Source organism: Choristoneura fumiferana, chromosome 7 (genome assembly GCF_025370935.1).
Source record: "Choristoneura fumiferana chromosome 7, NRCan_CFum_1, whole genome shotgun sequence".
Lineage (NCBI taxonomy): Eukaryota > Metazoa > Arthropoda > Insecta > Lepidoptera > Tortricidae > Choristoneura > Choristoneura fumiferana.
Window position 1 is genome coordinate 1194839 of NC_133478.1, and position 17193 is coordinate 1212031.

Here is a 17193-nt window from a genome sequence, read left to right on the forward strand (position 1 = left end):
CGCCCAGGTGCGAGTCGGACTCGCGCATCAAGGGTTCCGTACCATTATCTGTAGCTATAACATAGACATTACCAAAAAAACGGCAAAAAAAACAAGTTTGTTGTAAGGGAACCCCCCTTCAATATTTATTTAGTTTTAATTTAAATGAACTAAAACAATTTCCTTGCTCACCCGCGCGTGTTCATGCAGTTCCTCCACCTCCACACTGAAAGAACACACACAAATCACACAAACCCATCTATCACCACCACCACACTACACTGACGTGTTTCGAACTCAACCAGAGCTCATCTTCAGAATTAAAACGGTGGTGGTGGTTTGTTAGTCTAACAACTGGTGGCATAGTGTACGGTTGTGTCACTCTGAAGATGAGCTCTGGTTGAGTTCGAAACGCGTCAGTGTAGTGTGATGGTGGTGGTGATAGATGGGTTTGTGTGATTTGTGTGTGTTCTTACAGTGTGGAGGTGGAGGAACTGCATGAACACGCATATTTTGCATAAGCTTAGCTATCGTAAGGTCGCGGGTGAGCAAGGAAATTCTTTTAGTTCATTGATATGGACCTCCGCAAAGTAACGCCAGATTCAATAAATTAGTTTTAATTTAATTATTTATTTTTAAAGTGATTATACAACTAAAGATTCTGTGAATATTTCAAGCGGCTACCTGTTGCCCTTATTAATGTCAAGCAAAAAACGGCAAAACAATCACGTTTTTTGTATGGGAGCCGCACTTAAATATTTATTTTATTCTGTTTTTAGTATTCGTTGTTATAGCGGCCACAGCAACACATAATCTGTGAAAATTTCAAGTGTCTAACTTTTACGGCTTCAGAGATAGAGCCCTGTAACAGAAGGATGGACCGGACAGACAGACAGCGGTGTCTCAGTAAGAAGGGTTCCGTTGGCAGCCTTTGGGTACGGAACCCTATAAAAAAGCGTCAGCGGAACGGCAAGAGACGAAGTTGTAATTTTGCAGTTCGTACTCCTACCTGCCTAGTACCTATAAGTCCAGTTTAGTTGTAAGTACCTGTTAGGTACCTGCAGCACAAAACACCGAAATTAGATAATCGTTTCGCCACACTCATTGAATTTATTTCGACGAAGGCAATGCGAACAAAAAGCCACAAATATACCAATCGGAGATAATTATAAACTGTGCCAAATTAGTTATCTTATGCCATAGCGAAATGAAAGGTCTTGGACTTAGATATAGTTAAAGCAACTGTTACAGATGCGGTAAGGTCGCACAGTCAAGGAATTTAATTCATGGGCCACATGGAACCTTTTCAAAGGAAAAGTCATTACGACTTTCCTTGAATTAATGCGATGGCACTATGACGTTACTGTGAAATGGTTCCATGTTGGCCATTGAATTAAACTCCTTGACCGTACAGTGCTCGGCACTGTCCCAATAGTTGGCATATTTAATTTTATGTCATTAGCAATTGAGATGGCGAAAGGGCCGGCAACGCATTCGTAACTCAGGTCATATTATGGATGTCCACGGGCGGCGGTGATTGCTTTCCATCAGATGACCTCAGACCATGACTATGCTACCAGATGTTAGATGGTGTACGGTTGTGTCGCTCTGAAGATGAGCTCTGGTTGAGTTCGAAACGCGTCAGTGTAGTGTGGTGGTGGTGATAGATGGGTCTGTGTGATTTGTGTGTTCTTAAAGTGTGGAGGAGTAGGAACTGCATGAACACTCATATTTTGCATAAACTTAGCTATCAAAGGTCGCGGGTGAGCAAAGAAATTCCTTTAGTTCATTGATATGGACCACCGCAAAGTAACGCCTGATTCAATAAATTAATTACATCACTATATATGTCATTTTCTACGAAAAGGTTCCACAGTGGGTCAAGATTCAATTGGTTCGAGTGTACGAGGGGTCTGTCCTATTCTAAAAAAAAGAATTTTGAAAATCGGTCCACAATTGACTGAGTAATCGGCGAACATACATAAAAAAAAGAAGTTGGGGGAGAAAAGTCCTCGAGTGGCGACCACAAACCGGAAGACGAAGCGTTGGCAGGCTTTCCACCAGGTGGACTGACAGTTAAAAAGCAATAAATGCAGTAATAAAAGCAAGAATTTATTTTATATGACAGACATCTATTCTTGACAAAACAAAAACATAGACAACACTGACGACATCGTGAGAGTAGCGGGAAACCGGTGGATGCAAGTGGCGAGTTGTCGTTCATTGTGGCGGTCTAAGGGGGAGGAGGCCTTTGTCCAGCAGTGGACGTCTTCCGGCTGATGATGATGATGACATAAAAAAATACAAACAATGGAACATAGAACCTCCTCCTTTTTTGAAGTCGGTTAAAAAGGGGCAGAGCGCGGACTTTCGTAAGTAACTTACTATTACTTTATCTGTGGTACTACGAACAATTTCATTAAAATTATAATACTAAGTAATAGATAATGCAACCATTTTGTAGCCAATTTATAAAAGGTGACTGATCTATTATTTTGAAACGGTCTACTGTTGTGAAAATGATTTGATTGTGCCTTCATGTTATTACAAGGTAGTGTGGTCGAAATTTAACTTTGCATTATAATATAACTGATGTAGAAACATATTTGTTTGTTCAAACGCGCTTTTGAATAGGAACTTGCAGAATATTGCAATCATAAAATATTTAGATGTGTAGTTGAACACAGAAGAAGTGCTTTTTCAATCATGGTTATAATGATAGGTAAGGTAAACGTACGAGTGTTCGTCACTGTCCGAATAGTTGGCATGTTTAATCTTATGTCTTATGTTTCCTACGACCTTGTGCAAGGTCCGCCCGGATTGCTACCACCATCTTGCTCGCTAATCCTGCCGTGAAATAGCAGTGCTTGCACTGTTGTGTTTCGGCGTGGAGAGTAAGACAGCCGGTGAAATTACTGGCACTTGAGGTATCCCATCTTAGGCCTCTAGGTTGGCAACGCATTTGCAATCCCCCTGGTGTTGCTGATGTCTATGGGCGGTGGTGATCTCTTACCATCAGGAGACCCACTTGCTCGTTTGCCATCCAGTCGAATAAAAAAAAATGTCATTAGCAATAGATATGACAGCGACGGCGGGTTCACTGTGGATGCAAGCCGCTTCCAACGCACACACACACACACACACACAAACATCACGCCTGTATTCCCAAAGGGGTAGGCAGAGCACACGAAACGTGTAACGTTTTACTTTAAGTTTGACAAAAACGTCGTAGCAAAAATGGTACAAATAGTAAAAGGTTGCTAGCCTGTCGCCTACGATATACCTTAACCTATATCGTCAGTCGCCTCTTACGACATCCACGGAAGAAATGGAGAGGTGTTATTCTAACCCGACACCACCGGGTCCAACAGTGGACGAATTATAGCTGATATGATGATCATGATGACAGCAGTGTCAACTATTGAGCATTTAGCGTGTCGAGCACTTGGACGTTTACGTTTACAATCCGACATTGTCATTTCAGATTGTTGAGGTAACTACTGTTAAATAATGCGTTTGTGAAATGATGATAAACCTCATGTTTTAGCCAGTTTCTGGTACATTATCTTTTATTTTACAAATAATTTTAATATTTCATTTATTAAGATGGGGGAGGCCTTTGCCAGCAGTGGGACACTCTACAGGCTTCTAAATAATAAACATTTATTAAGTGCATAATACTATATAACCATATTTTCTAACCGGCCTAACATTTCCAGCAATGATCGTCCTAATCTGAAAACTAAAATTTTTGATTTTATTTTTTATTTAATTACTAACTACTCATGATGGCTTTTCATTTAAATATTTATGAGTATATACCTACTTGGATTCATTTGCTAATAAATGAGTTGAACCTGTTTATTTATTTGTTTATTTAAGGAGAACCAACAGCTAAAACACAATATATGTAGTAGGAGTAGCAACATAGAACCAATTAGCTACAGGATCCCACAGATAGCTATAGTTAACATGTTTAAACTTACCTACTTCTCTGTATTTAGTGCCTCATTAATGTCAAAGATACCTTTTTTGCTACCCTATCCCTTTTTCTAGATTTAAACTATGCTAGCTCTAATCAAAAGCCTAGGGATCTAGCAGGAATCCCGACGCCCGTCCCGCGCAGCGACGCGTGACGCTGTGGCAACGCGCAGCGCGACAAAACCGGCGCACGCGGCGGCCCGCGCGACACTCGACCACGAGACCACGACCATGCGCCATGCGCCTCGCCGCGCTCATACTGCTGCTGGCACTCGCCAGCGCTGACCGCTCGCCAGCCGACGACACCGCAGGCGCACACAACATCACCGAACTGATCACCAACGGGACAGCTGATAATGCTACCAGATTGGAAGCGGACGTGTTCACGGCCTCAAACGGTACGGCCGGCAACGACACGATATCGGAGCTGGAAGACGGCGAGCATGAAGCCGTGGTAAGGAAGAAGAGGACCTTCGGGGATATAGTTTTCCGGGGGTTAGCGGACGTGTTGGGGTACAATGTGGCGCGGAAGCCGCCGCAAGCCGCGTTCCCACCGCCGCTGGCGCCCTTGCCCGGCATAGACGTACCGCTGGCCGCGCCCGCGCCCGCGCCTCCAGCCCCGCCGCCCTGCGGAGCGCCCCGGGCCGCCGCCCCGCCGCCCTGCCGCGCCACCGCGCCCGCGCCGCCGCCTCCCCCGCCGCCGCCGCCTAAACCGAAACCGCCGCCGCCGTGTCCCAAGCCGAGAGCGGCTCCGCGGCCCAAGCCGAGGCCTCCGCCGCCGCCGCCGCCGCCACCGCCGCCGCCGCCGCCGCCACCACCGCCACCGCCGCCGTGCGCTAAGCCCCGAGCGAATCCAGCTACCCCGGCTCCGTGCGCGCCGCCCCCGCCTCCACCGCCGCCCCCGAAAGCGGACAACGTCGAATCGATACAGTCCAACTTCCGTCTGCAGTTCAATTTCAACAGGCAGCCGGCGGCCGCGGCGCAGCCGGTGCCCGCGGCGGCCGAGGAGGCCGAGGAGGCCGAGGAGCAGGAGGAGGCGACCCCGGTGGTGGCGATCTCGCCCGCGCCGCGCGGCTGCCGGCGCGCGAGCCGCCGCGCACGCCGCGCGTGTTCGTGGACGCGTTCGTGCTGCGCGACGGGCAGCAGCACCGCGTGCGCACCGTCGACGCCAACGCCGTCAACGCGCAGCAGGCCGAGGACGACTACCTGGCGTACGACGACGACGCGCCGGACGACGCGCCCGCTTACGACGACTACGAGGACGCCCAGGAGTCCCGAGACCGCGCCAAGGCGGTGCGCGAGTTCGGTTCCGCGGTCGACGCCTTCTGGGAGCAGAAGCAGCGGCCGAAGAAGGAGCCCAGAAAGAAGAAGTTGCCCGCGAACCATTACCGCAACGTGCACTTCGGGGACCGCGATCTCGCCGAACAGATCCAGAGGAGGTCGGACTCCGGGGAGCGGCAGCAGAGCCTGGTCGGTCCGCGGGAGCGGGCGCCCGAAGCGGAGGAGGAGGACGCGGAGGCGACCACCACCACGGAGGACCCGCGCCGCTCGCTGCGCCCGCGCGTGCTGCCGCCCACGGAACACAACCCGGGACAGATCGACACCGTCACCGTTCGCGTGCCTCCCATCTACCGCGAAAAACGTCCGCGTAAACTGAACCGCGAGCGCCCCCAGCGCCCCGAACGCCCCGATAGAGACGAAGAAGAAAATAGCGCTGAAACTTCTAATTCTGACGAGGATGACTCCGATGGTGAAAACTCGATCCCGGCCGCCCGCACGGAGCCCCCGCGCCGTCGCCGCAAGAAGTCGCGCCGCACGCGCTCCGCCGACGACGCGTACGAAGCCGGCAACTACGACTACTATGGCCGCAAACTGCCCATCTCCGACGAGGAAAAGTATTTCATGCAACTAACTGTTCCTACGCCGACCGAGGATAAGAGCGCGCGGCTCGAGCGAGCGGAACCCAAAGACGACTTCCTGGACGATCACGAGCGCTTGCGGGAAGATCCCGAGAGGGAGGGGGAAGACGAGCGGCTGGATGACACCGGACGGGCGGACAACTCGGGCCGGGCCGGCGAGAGTGAGCGGCTCAGAGACGACGCCGACAAGGAGCGCGCGGGCGAAGACGAGCGAGCGAGCGAGGACGAGCGCTCCGACTCCCGGGAACGCACCGACAAGCTGAGCCCTAACGCGCGCGTGCGCGAGACCGGCTACGAGAGCAAGTTCCTGCGCGCCACCGACGTGAGGCAGGAGGACCCCCGGCCGCAACGAAGCGCTGCCAAAAGGAAAGCTAAAGCCGCCTAAGCGCCCCGGAGCGCCACGCTCGCCGAGCATCTGCCATAATCCTCGTTAATTTATTTCTCGGCCGCCAAAGCTGCCCGCGACACGCGTCGGTACCCACACGATCCAAATGTGATTTCTAGTATGTTAATACACGCATTGTTGGTTATTATTTTTATACTTAGCCCGTAAGCGAATTGTAATTTAAGTTTCTTAATAAACGATTTCGAAAATCTATTGGAAGTATTTCATTGATTCGCGTGAAATCCGATTAGCTGGGCGCGGAACGATCTCAACGTCTGGCGGGTTTGTGGGTGAAGGTCCATGGATGAAATAGAAAATAAAAAGCGAACTGTTTCTCGGAAAGTGCATTGACCCAGTTGCAATTGCAAGGTTAGTGGCGACAAAAAGCGCGGCGCTGCAGTTGCACAATCCGTTCATCCCTTCAGTCTGAAAATGGCTTCTGAGAGTGTGGTAGATACGAGAATAACCTCTGAACTACATTTTGTGGGGAGCGAGAAATACAAGTACCTATCTCAAGTCGAGTTCAGAAATAGCAGGACCCCTTAGTGCTTCGTCACGGTTGCTATATGCACACGTTTCAAACTATCTCAACATTCTACCTATATCTCAAAGTTTGTCAATTTTATTTGTTCTTTGCTTTTGTACAATAAAGAGTTTACTTTACATACATACATACCTACATATATTTATGTACATAGGTTTACATACGTATGGAATGGAATGGGCTAATTATTAGCTTTTTTAAATACCCATATTGTTACTATTAAAAACCGGTCAAGAGCGTGTGTCGAACACGCCCAAAATAGGGTTCCGTAGCCAATACGAAAAAATTAAGTAATATTTTTTGAAGGATTTCGTATTTCATACGGAATCTTCCAAGTTTAGGTATATTTTATACTTAGGCTGCTATTTACTATTAAGCTACTAATAATTCTCAAGCAAACTTAGCCGTTATAGTTTTCCTTGAAGGTTTGATATACTTACTACCATCCTGAATTTTTCAAATTTTTCCACCCACCGCTTTAGATTTTAGAGGGGGGGACGCTCGATTTTCATGAAAATTTGCACTTTAAAGTTGAATATTTCACAAACAAATCACTCATAGAAAGTGTACTTCTGTACAAATTAAGCCACTATACAGAAATCTTCTCAGGCTGATGTTACGCCTGGAACCAAAGTCCAAATAAGCGAGTCGGAAATTTTATACTTGCATCCGATTTGAGAAACTTCGATAGCGCAATGCAGGATGTAGCAGTTTCCTTAAATGATAACTAGATGGCGCTAGAGGGCGCTCCATAAGCCTACCTGACCGCCCTGAACTTTTATTTTATTTCACACTAGGTACAGTTTTGCACAGCCGTGGTGGCCTAATGGTTTGACCTATCGCCTCTCAAGCAGAGGGTCGTGGGTTCGAACCCCGGCTCGCACCTCTGAGTTTTTCGAAATTCATGTGCGGAATTACATTTGAAATTTACCACGAGCTTTGCGGTGAAGGAAAACATCGTGAGGAAACCTGCACAAACCTGCGAAGCGATTCAATGGTGCGTGCGAAGTTCCCAATCCGCACTGGGCCCGCGTGGGAACTATGGCCCAAGCCCTCTTGATCTGAGAGGAGGCCTGTGCCCAGCAGTGGGACGTATATAGGCTGGGATGATGATGATGATGTACAGTTTTACCCGCGCGGCTTCGCGTTAACTATTCGATCTGGTAGTTACAATTGAAATTCCGGGATTTCGCATTGAAATCCCTTCTTAGTGTGCCTCTATGGCACTCAAGGTATATGTGTGCCAAATTTCAAGCCTTTAGCTTCAGCAGTTTGGGCTGTGCGTTGATATATGTATAAGTCAGTCAGTCAGGACTTTCAATTTTCAAACTCACAACAAACTCAAACTCACAACATTTATTGACAAGAAAAACACAGTAAAAACATAAATAGGAGAAGAGAGGAAAATAAGAGACATTGTGCTGTAGTGTGATGCCAAAAGGACTCAGCTCAGCATGTGCCGTCGCCCTGTAACCAGAGCTGCAGCGCTGGTTCTCAGCTGAACCCCGGTGAGTGTGCACCCATGTAACTGAACTACCTATGCTGATTTTATATGTATAGATTGACAACTCACACTAATTTATCCCCTAAACTCAATAACCACGACTAGTTTCCCCGCCCGACCTTGGCCGCTACCTTGCGCCCATGACCGGTCACGTAAGCTAATACCGTTTCATATTTTGCACTCGCACTCAGTCATGCATAAATAATGGTACAATTTCTTAATCTTTGGTTTATTCGCATACAATTTTGCTAATAAGTTATGCAAGGCGTTTCAAAATTAATTTAGAATCTTTCAGTAGATACCTACTTGGGTTGGGTTGGGCTAGCTTGGCTGAACTGCCGTGTCATGACAAAACATTGTATTTAAAAAAAAACTACTACTTTTCAGAAGTCGCAAGAAGCTGTTTTCTTTTTTAATTGGCCACAGACAGACCCGTAAATGTCAGTGACTTTAGTTCTTCGACGAATTTCCGTATTCCGGATTCTATCGCGCAAAGAAACTCCAAGCATAGCTCTCTCCATAGCTCGTTGCGTGACTTTGAGCCTCTTAAGAGGCCAACAGTCAAGGACCACGTCTCAGCGCCATAAGTCATCACTGGCAACACACACTGGTCGAAGACTCTAGTCTTCAGGCACTGCGGAATATTGGACGAGAAGACATCACGAAGTTTCCCGAACGCCGAGTTGGATTCTTCGGGCGACCTCTTTGTCGAAATTTGTACAATTCACAAAATAAATAATATGCTACTAATTGTGGACAAAGAAACATAATGTAAGATTTAAACTCCGATAAGAAATTCCGACGATTTACCTAAGCTCTTACCAAGTTACAGTCCCCACAGTACCTAATTTATTGGAACCTAAATTGACGGTAAAAGTGACCAATCACATTCCGAAATTTCTTTGAAATAGGTACGAAATATTTGGCCCCTTAAAGAGCTGGTTATGTAAGATGAAGGAGATGGTGATTTATTCATCGAAATTTTGGATTCGAGGTCAAAGACTTAACTCGGTGGACGTAATGTATGGAAACATTTGTTATGTAAATATTTACAGGAGTGTTTCATCGAACTAACCAAACCTACTGAAATATTCCGAAATATATTTGAAACACTTTGTAATAATAGAGGCAGTTCACTGAGCTGTTTGGCTGTCTATTGCGGTGTTATCTGCATCGTTCAATTTCTGAAACAAATAAATAAATATCATGGGACACTTGACCCCAATTGACCAAACTAAGCAAAGCTTGTACTATGGATAAATAGGCAACGGATAAACATAATTATATAATATTATACAAGACGTACCTACAGGTACAGTCGCCATCAAATATTTCTGAGCGGCCAAGGTGATCTCTAATACCTTAATAATAGAGTGCATGTGCAGATATTTTTGACCACCTTGGTCGCTCAGAAATATTTGATGGCGACTATACAGTCGAACAAACTGATTCATGTACCTTTGTACCACTCATGTAGACATCCCATACTTTTAACCCCCGAAGCAAAAAGAGGGGTGTTATAAGTTTCACCGCTATGTGTGTCTGTGTGTGTGTCTATCTGTCTGTCTGTGGCACCGTAGCTCTTAAATGGGTGAACCGATTTGAATGCGGTTTTTTTATTTGATAGCAGGTTTTCTAGCGATGGTTCTTAGACAAATGTATTAAAATCGGTTCAGCCGTTTTCCAACTTTTTGTTGGTTAGATTATGTCAAGGGAATTATAGGTAGCGAAATTTATTGATAAAAGGTTCCACCCTGAATCAGGTAGGTAAGGTACGGTCAAAAGCATAAACATATTATATGTTACCAAGACGTTACAAATATCTATACACCTTTATGCTACTAAACATAAGGTCGACGTATACATGTTTTGACGCTATGACTGTATACAGGGTGGAAAACATCAATTGGTCCTGGAGAGCAACTACAATCCTTTAGTTAGCTAATGAAACAAAACTGCATTCAAAGATCTTCCCGGGCGACACAAGGGAATTATGATTGGTTTTTTGGAGTCTTTTTGTATTTTTTATTTCAACTCCGAATTTGTTACTTTTACGGGTATCCCGTGAAACCATATCGAAAATACAAACTGAGACATGGATGCACAGAAAAACCAGAAAAAGAGACCAGCGCTGGGAATCGAACCCAGGTCCTCAGCAATCCGTGCTGCGTGCTATAACCCCTACACCACCGCTGGACAGGAATCTAGACACGAATTTTTCCTATGCATACATATCTCAGGTTGCTTATTTCTACTACGCTACTTATGCAGCAGCACTAGCGACATCTATGTTCCGCTCTCATCGAGAGACGTCACATTCTTTCGGAACCAACCGCTCACCCAGACAAGAGATGTCGCTACTAAGCAATCAAATTATGATAATTATGACACAAGGGAAGTTTAGAAGATCTTTGAATGCAGTTTTGTTTCATTTTAAAAATAAAGAAATGTTTCCTTTCAGTACAATTACCAACTTAAAGGGTTTAAGGTAGTGCCCTCCAGGGCCCATTGATTCTTCCCACCTTGTATATATTTTTGCATTCGACTGTACTTACATGAATCAATCCTAATTGGGGCCCATACGAAACAAATATTAAGCAATCAGTTTTTTTATGTAGGTAACAATGATACGTCCCGAATTGAATATATTAAATCAGTGTTCGATTGTACATTGATGTCATAAAATTAAGTTTATCTACATGCATATCATAACTTCCCTATTATATGTTCAGAAACGACTATCAAATGGCCTTTATTAAGAAACCTGGTATCTGCGGGTGCATCTTAATGTTCACATTAAAGTATCGGTACGGTAATACTTTTTTTAACAATGCATATCTGTACATACATATTGTAGAAAACTTATGACATGCATGTAGATAATAATTATTATTCAAAGTCAAAGTCAAAGTCAAAGTCAAAGTCAAAGTCAAAGTCAAAATACAGGCCATATCTGAACATAAAGTTATGTATGCGGCTATACATAATTAGGCATTAAAACACTCGTGTGATAACCACACTCGTACTTTAATGCCTCTCATTATGCACCAGCCACATAAATAACTATTCTAAGACTTACCTCCGCATGTTGTTTCTTCACATGTTTATTCAGCGATTGCTTATGGTTGTACCTTATACCGCACACCCCGCACGCATGGGCCCTCCGATTCGGCGAATGTGTTGCTGCGTGCAGCGTCAGCGCGCGCCGCGACTTGAAGGCTCTCGCGCAGCCCGGGGCGGCGCATGCGTGCGGCCGGGCCGTCGTGTGCGACAACATGTGCGACGACAGTTTGTTGGTCGCGAACCGTTTGCCGCACACCGGACAGATGTACGGCTTGACGCCTGAAGGAGTTGGGCAGTGTTAAGCGTAGGTGTTTGCTATGAGGAAAACGTAGGAGTTATGAAAATTCCATTGATTTCGGCTGTTATTTGATGGGGTTTGCCTAGGCCTAGGTTATATTTATATAGCGTGGTTCATTTTTATTACAGAATAAGCAAAAATACCGCGGGTAAACCGTGGATTGGACTATGAATACAAACCAAAAAAAACTCAAAATGGCGCCATTTACACCTTCAATATTTTTGACATATTGTTCTAAAAAAGTCACAAGACAGACTAAACTTTTGGGGGTGACTTTTTTCGGTAAAAAAATAATAAGTATCAAATTTTTCGATTGTTTAGTATAAAAAAAAAATTGGGAATTGAATGTTAAACTGTTAAGTTTCGCTATGAGTAAAATGCAGAAGTTACGAAATCATTTTTTTTTAATCAATAACTTTTTTAATTATTAATCGTAAAATCTTACTGCAAATTGTTTTATTTATAAAATAAAAATAAAAATGCAAAAAGCCAACGGCACGCGGTGTTCCCAGGCGGTCACCCATCCAAGTACTGACCGCGCCCGACGTTGCTTAACTTCGGTGATCGGACGAGAACCGGTGTATTCAACGTGGTATGGACGTTGGCAAACATTGGTTCGAAAAACATTATCTTTATACAACTTTTGACGTCATTCATCTCTTCAAAAGTATTGATTGACCATGCAGTTTTAACTAGGATTACAAACCTGTGTGTATTCTCATGTGGTCGTTGAGAGTATTCCTACAGGTGAAGCTTTTGCCGCACTCAGTACAGTCGTGCGGACGCTCGCCTGGGAACAGTCAATAAAAAACTATAGTTAGTTACGTCCTTATTACATTGGTATAAGATTGATTTTCACTTGGCCTGAGTGAAAGCGAGTTTTCTTGCAGTGGTTCTTAGAAATGAAACATTAAAATTGGTTCAGCCGTTACTGAGATATTGAACTTCAAAGTAATAATTTCGAGGGTTATTCAACTTTACTAAATTGGTTAGGTTAGGTTATCTTATAATCTAACAGATGGACTAGATGGATACTTAACTACATTTTTAGAAATCTATCTAGCCTACGTATTATTATAGATAATAATGATGTCTAATATGCTCCAGGAAACTTAAAACGAGCTTATCAGTCTCTCAAGGGCCGGCAACGCACCTGTGACACCCAGCCAAGCACGGACGGGTCCATGGACCGGCAGTGGTGTTTGATTATATTATACTAGCTTTTGCCCGCGGCTTCGCTCGCGTTAAATTTGGAGTAACATACATTTACTTTCTGCGATCCTTTTTTCGTGTTTTGATTAATTTTTCGAAGGATTATATGGAAATACAAATACAGACAGTTTTTTTTTAGACAGATGGTGCAAATTTTGTAATACAAAAATCGACCTACATACGTAATTAATTATGATTCTTACCAACTTTGAAACCCTGCTTCGCTGATTCAGGTTGGAATATTAGAAAACGAAGTACATACTAAGGCGTTTCTTTTGCCCCGACTTCATACACGATATAGGATTAATATCCCGAGAAATGTAAAGTTCCCGCGGGACATGAATTACTGTTAAGATCTATTTTTATATTCTTAATTGTCGATTAGAGAACACATTGTAGCTTTCTATTATTGAATAATTTTGAAAATCTGCTTAAAAATTGAAACTTATTTTTATTGTGCGGAAAGTTTGTAATTTTTTTTAAAGTAGTCTATTGTCAATCTGGGATGTATCTTTCTATTGATAAAATAATTATTTAAATCATCTTAATAGTTTCAGAGATGACCCCCAACAAACAAAGAAACAAACAAAGTTGAGATATTTTCCTATTCTTTCTATTTCTCTAATCTTTGCCCTAGTGCACCTCTGCATTACTTTAGGTTCATCTATGCCAAATTTCACACCGTAGCATGCTGAACGGTTGTGTTGCTCTGAAGATGAGCTCTGGTTGAGTTCGAAACGCGTCAGTTTAAAGTGGTGGTGGTGATAGATGGATTTGTGTGATTTGTGTGTTCTTACAGTGTGGAGGTGGAGGAACTGCATGAACACACATTGCATGGGCACAAAAGTAGCCAATATAAAGATCGCGGGTGGGCAAAGTAATTGTGTCAGCTCGTTGAACGTACATGTAAAATTTCGTATCTATGCTATGAGCCCTTGAGGAGTTCGTCATCAGCAGACGACCCTGGCTGCAGCATCAGGCGGTGTATATCATATAAACGCATTGTCATTGAAATTCAACAATCATGTAAAGTCTGCCATCAACTTTTGAGGACTTCCCTTCTACGGAGACGATCCTCGCCAGGATGAGCAGGATGTCACTGCTAAATAATTGTTACCAGATTTACATCAGGTTGCCAAATCTCCAGTCCCCAGTTTTATTGGTTTAGCGTATGCGTTTTCTGATTCAGTTGGTAAGTATATAAAATCCTCTTTTATTCGTTTATCCCGTGGGATATTCGGAAAATCTTTGAAACAGTTTTTACCTACCTGCATGCCAAATTTGAAGTTTCTAATATTTATAATTACGGAGTTAGGGCCACTTTGAAGCGAAAATATAAATCCCATTTTATTTCCCTATCCCGTAGGAATTTTGATAAATCCTGAAAAATAGTTTTTAGCTGTTAGTATTACCTACTTGCTCGCCAAATTTAAAGTATCTAATAATTATAGTTATGGAAATAGGGTCATAATTAAAAGTGAAAAATATAATCCCATTTAATTCACTATCCCGTGGAATTTTGTAAAATCCTGAAAAAAATTTTTAGCTGTGAGTATTACCTACGTGCATGCCAAATTTGAAGTTTCTAATAATTATAGTTACTGAAATAGGGTCATTTCGAAGTGAAAATATAAATCCCATTTATTCCCTATCCTGTGGGAATTTCGAAAAATCCTTTCTTAGTGCCCGTCTACACCTACTAAGGAACATATATTCCAAAATTCAAGTTTCTAGACCCAGCGGTTTGGGCTGTGCGTTGATCTATAAGTCAGTCAGTCAGTCAGTTTCTTCTTTTATATATATATATAAGATTTAAAAACTAATCACCGACAGGGGAAGTTGGAAATCCGAAGGAGAGGCATAATATCTAATATCTAATGTTCAAAAGTCGACAGTCAAAACATCAAAAGTAGGTTGGGTTAGGTTTGTTATTTTGGCCATCGATATTTTAACTACAGATATTTCAATTTTCGATATTCAGTTACATGCCCCTGCCCACACATAGAAAATGGTTACCTAAGTAAAAATTAATCACCGCTGTGTGTCCTGTAGTGCGTGTTGAGGTTAGTGTTGGTGGTGAACGTCTTGTGACAGCCGGGCGCGGGGCAGGCGCGGCGCGCGCGGGGGGCGCGGGGGCGGGGGCGGGGGGCGCAGTGCCGCGCCGCCGCCGCGCGCGTCAGCACAGCCGCGCCGCACGCGCACGAGAACGAACGCGCGCCCAAGTGACGCGCGCTGCAACATACCATCCAGCTTATGCCTGCACTATTATGCTTGATCACTATGGCGTGCATTGAGTAGGCAATGGCAGTTGAGTGCTCCAGCGCAAGCTACTAACTGCCTACCCTGGAATTACGGGATGGAAACATCATGATTATTGAAATAATCCAAAAGTCATTGATTTTTAACCAACTTCAAAAAGGAGGTTTTCAAATTTGCAAATTTTCTACTTCTTTATTCTATTTATTGAGTAAGCAACCCACCAGGAGTCTCTTACCATCAGGAGACCCACTTGCTCGTTTGCCATCCAATCAAATAAAAAAAAAAAAAAAACAGCCTTTTGCCTATGACTTTGTATAGAATTCGTTTATCGCTATCCCGCAGGAACTGCGAAATTTTCTGGAATAAAAACTATCCTATGTCCTTTCCCAGTATTCAAGCTATCCACCGAATTTCATCTAAATCAGTTCACGGTTAAATAAACAGACTTACAAACTTTCGCATTTATAATAATTAGTGGGATTTATTATGGCATGTTTTTATTGCACCGTGGCCTGGTATATTTTTGTTAAAAATTTGGGTGACACTCTTTCCCGGCCCGGATAATACCGGGATGGAAATATCGACCCTGTTTTTCGTGTACACGCCCATAGAAGCTCCTGTCAGTTTCTATGGGCGTGTACACAAAAAACAGGGCCGGTATTTCCATGTCGGTGTTATCCGGGCCGGGAAAGAGTGTCACCCAAAAATTTGTCATCATCATCTTCAGCCGAAAGATGTCCACTGCTTCAACATTAAAAAAAAATAAGTCTACATATTACTGTAGAAATAAAGAAGTTAGGGATTTCTTACAGGTGCAGGGTAAAATTGAATTTTCTGTTGAAAACTTTCTGGCAATACTGGCAGGTAAAGGTACCCGGAGGTACCCAGTGCTTGCAGCGTCGTTTGGACCCACATTCAGGGCATTGTTGTGATTCAGTCACTAATATTTCATTACGTTGTCCATCAAAACAGTCCAAATGATTCTTAAGTGGCACTGCACCGAAATCACTGCTATCTTCTTGAGTAAAACTGGGTACGGCACTTATTACATCGCATTCCAAATTCAAATTTTCTTTTTTATCTGAAATGCGGCTGCATCTAGCTGCCAGGATCTCATTCGATTTTTCGCATTGGTTTAAAAAGTTGATCGTGGTGTCGAGATCTGTGAGGCATTGTAAACAAATGGAACACGGCCCTCCGTCGTCAACATGGATTTTAAGCTTCGTATAATTTACGAGTTTGTCGTAAGGGGACGAACCCTTCTGCTTTCGAAATAAAGAAAATATTGTGTCCTGTTTTTGAAAACATATCCTACAAACATTGTCGTCACTGTGTTCATTCATTTCTTCGTCAAACTAAACAATCGAAATCGAAGAGCGAAACAACACCACAACACGCAATTTTTGCGCGAAATATGTCAATCAATGTCAATCAAAGTGACATTACAGCGGCTGCGTTCTGAAACCAGTAGTTTTAGACCAGAAATAATACAATAAAAAAAAGTTTTGAAAAATGTCCTAATTTATTTGTCCACTGTTATAAAATAGGATAACAACCCTAAAAATGGTTCAAAGTGGTCCTCATCTCGCATAACAGTAGATTCCGTAGAAGGCACAGCAAATGGAGTATTACATTACCACAGCTGTTTGGGCGGGCGACAGTGAGAGCGACGAAAGTGATCGCCGTATTATTTGGTAACAACGGACGTGAGCTGCCTGCGATGTCTTGCCACAGGGCCGTACTCTGGGCTTTTCTAATTCTAAAAGAATTCTAATTAATCTTTATGCGTTGGTACTTTATGTGTTGCACAGTTCTTTTGTTTGGATATAGAGTTTAAAAAAAAGGTAGAGGTAATGTTTAGAACTACCGAACCGATTACAAAAATATATTTAATTGATGATTAACTATTCCTAATTTTATGTCACATAATCTGACTTAATTATGATCATTTACTGTTAACTGTCAATGTCAATATAAAGTGTAAAACAAAACTATTCCTGATTACACATAGAAAGTGTGAAATTTCCGTGCGGAAACAGACGAAGTCTG

The 17193-nt window shown here is 43.5% G+C and overlaps 1 protein-coding gene and 1 non-coding gene across 2 annotated transcripts; both read right to left on the reverse strand.

Moving 5' to 3' along the window:
• Positions 1 to 8205: 8205 nt before the first annotated feature.
• Positions 8206 to 16535, reverse strand: LOC141429484 (uncharacterized). The gene is made up of 5 exons (XM_074089798.1): positions 15955 to 16535; positions 14921 to 15117; positions 12380 to 12463; positions 11392 to 11654; positions 8206 to 9496 (listed from the first exon to the last, which is right to left on the reverse strand). Exons 1-5 carry the CDS (start codon positions 16485 to 16487, stop codon positions 9446 to 9448), a joined length of 1128 nt encoding a protein of 375 aa, XP_073945899.1. The 5' UTR covers positions 16488 to 16535; the 3' UTR covers positions 8206 to 9445.
• On the reverse strand, positions 12161 to 12279 carry LOC141429951 (5S ribosomal RNA). The gene has a single exon (XR_012451586.1). It is a non-coding gene; the product is annotated as a 5S ribosomal RNA (ribosomal RNA).
• Positions 16536 to 17193: the final 658 nt, after the last annotated feature.

Coding starts and splice junctions, on each gene's coding strand:
- LOC141429484 (XM_074089798.1), bottom strand. CDS start 16,487: ATGAATGAACACAGTGACGACAATGTTTGTAGGATATGTTTTCAAAAA. Junction 11,655..12,379: donor CCACATGAGAATACACACAG/GTTTGTAATCCT, acceptor CAACTCCTTCAG/GCGTCAAGCCGTACATCTGT. Junction 9,497..11,391: donor TGAAGAAACAACATGCGGAG/GTAAGTCTTAGA, acceptor TATTTGTTTCAG/AAATTGAACGATGCAGATAA.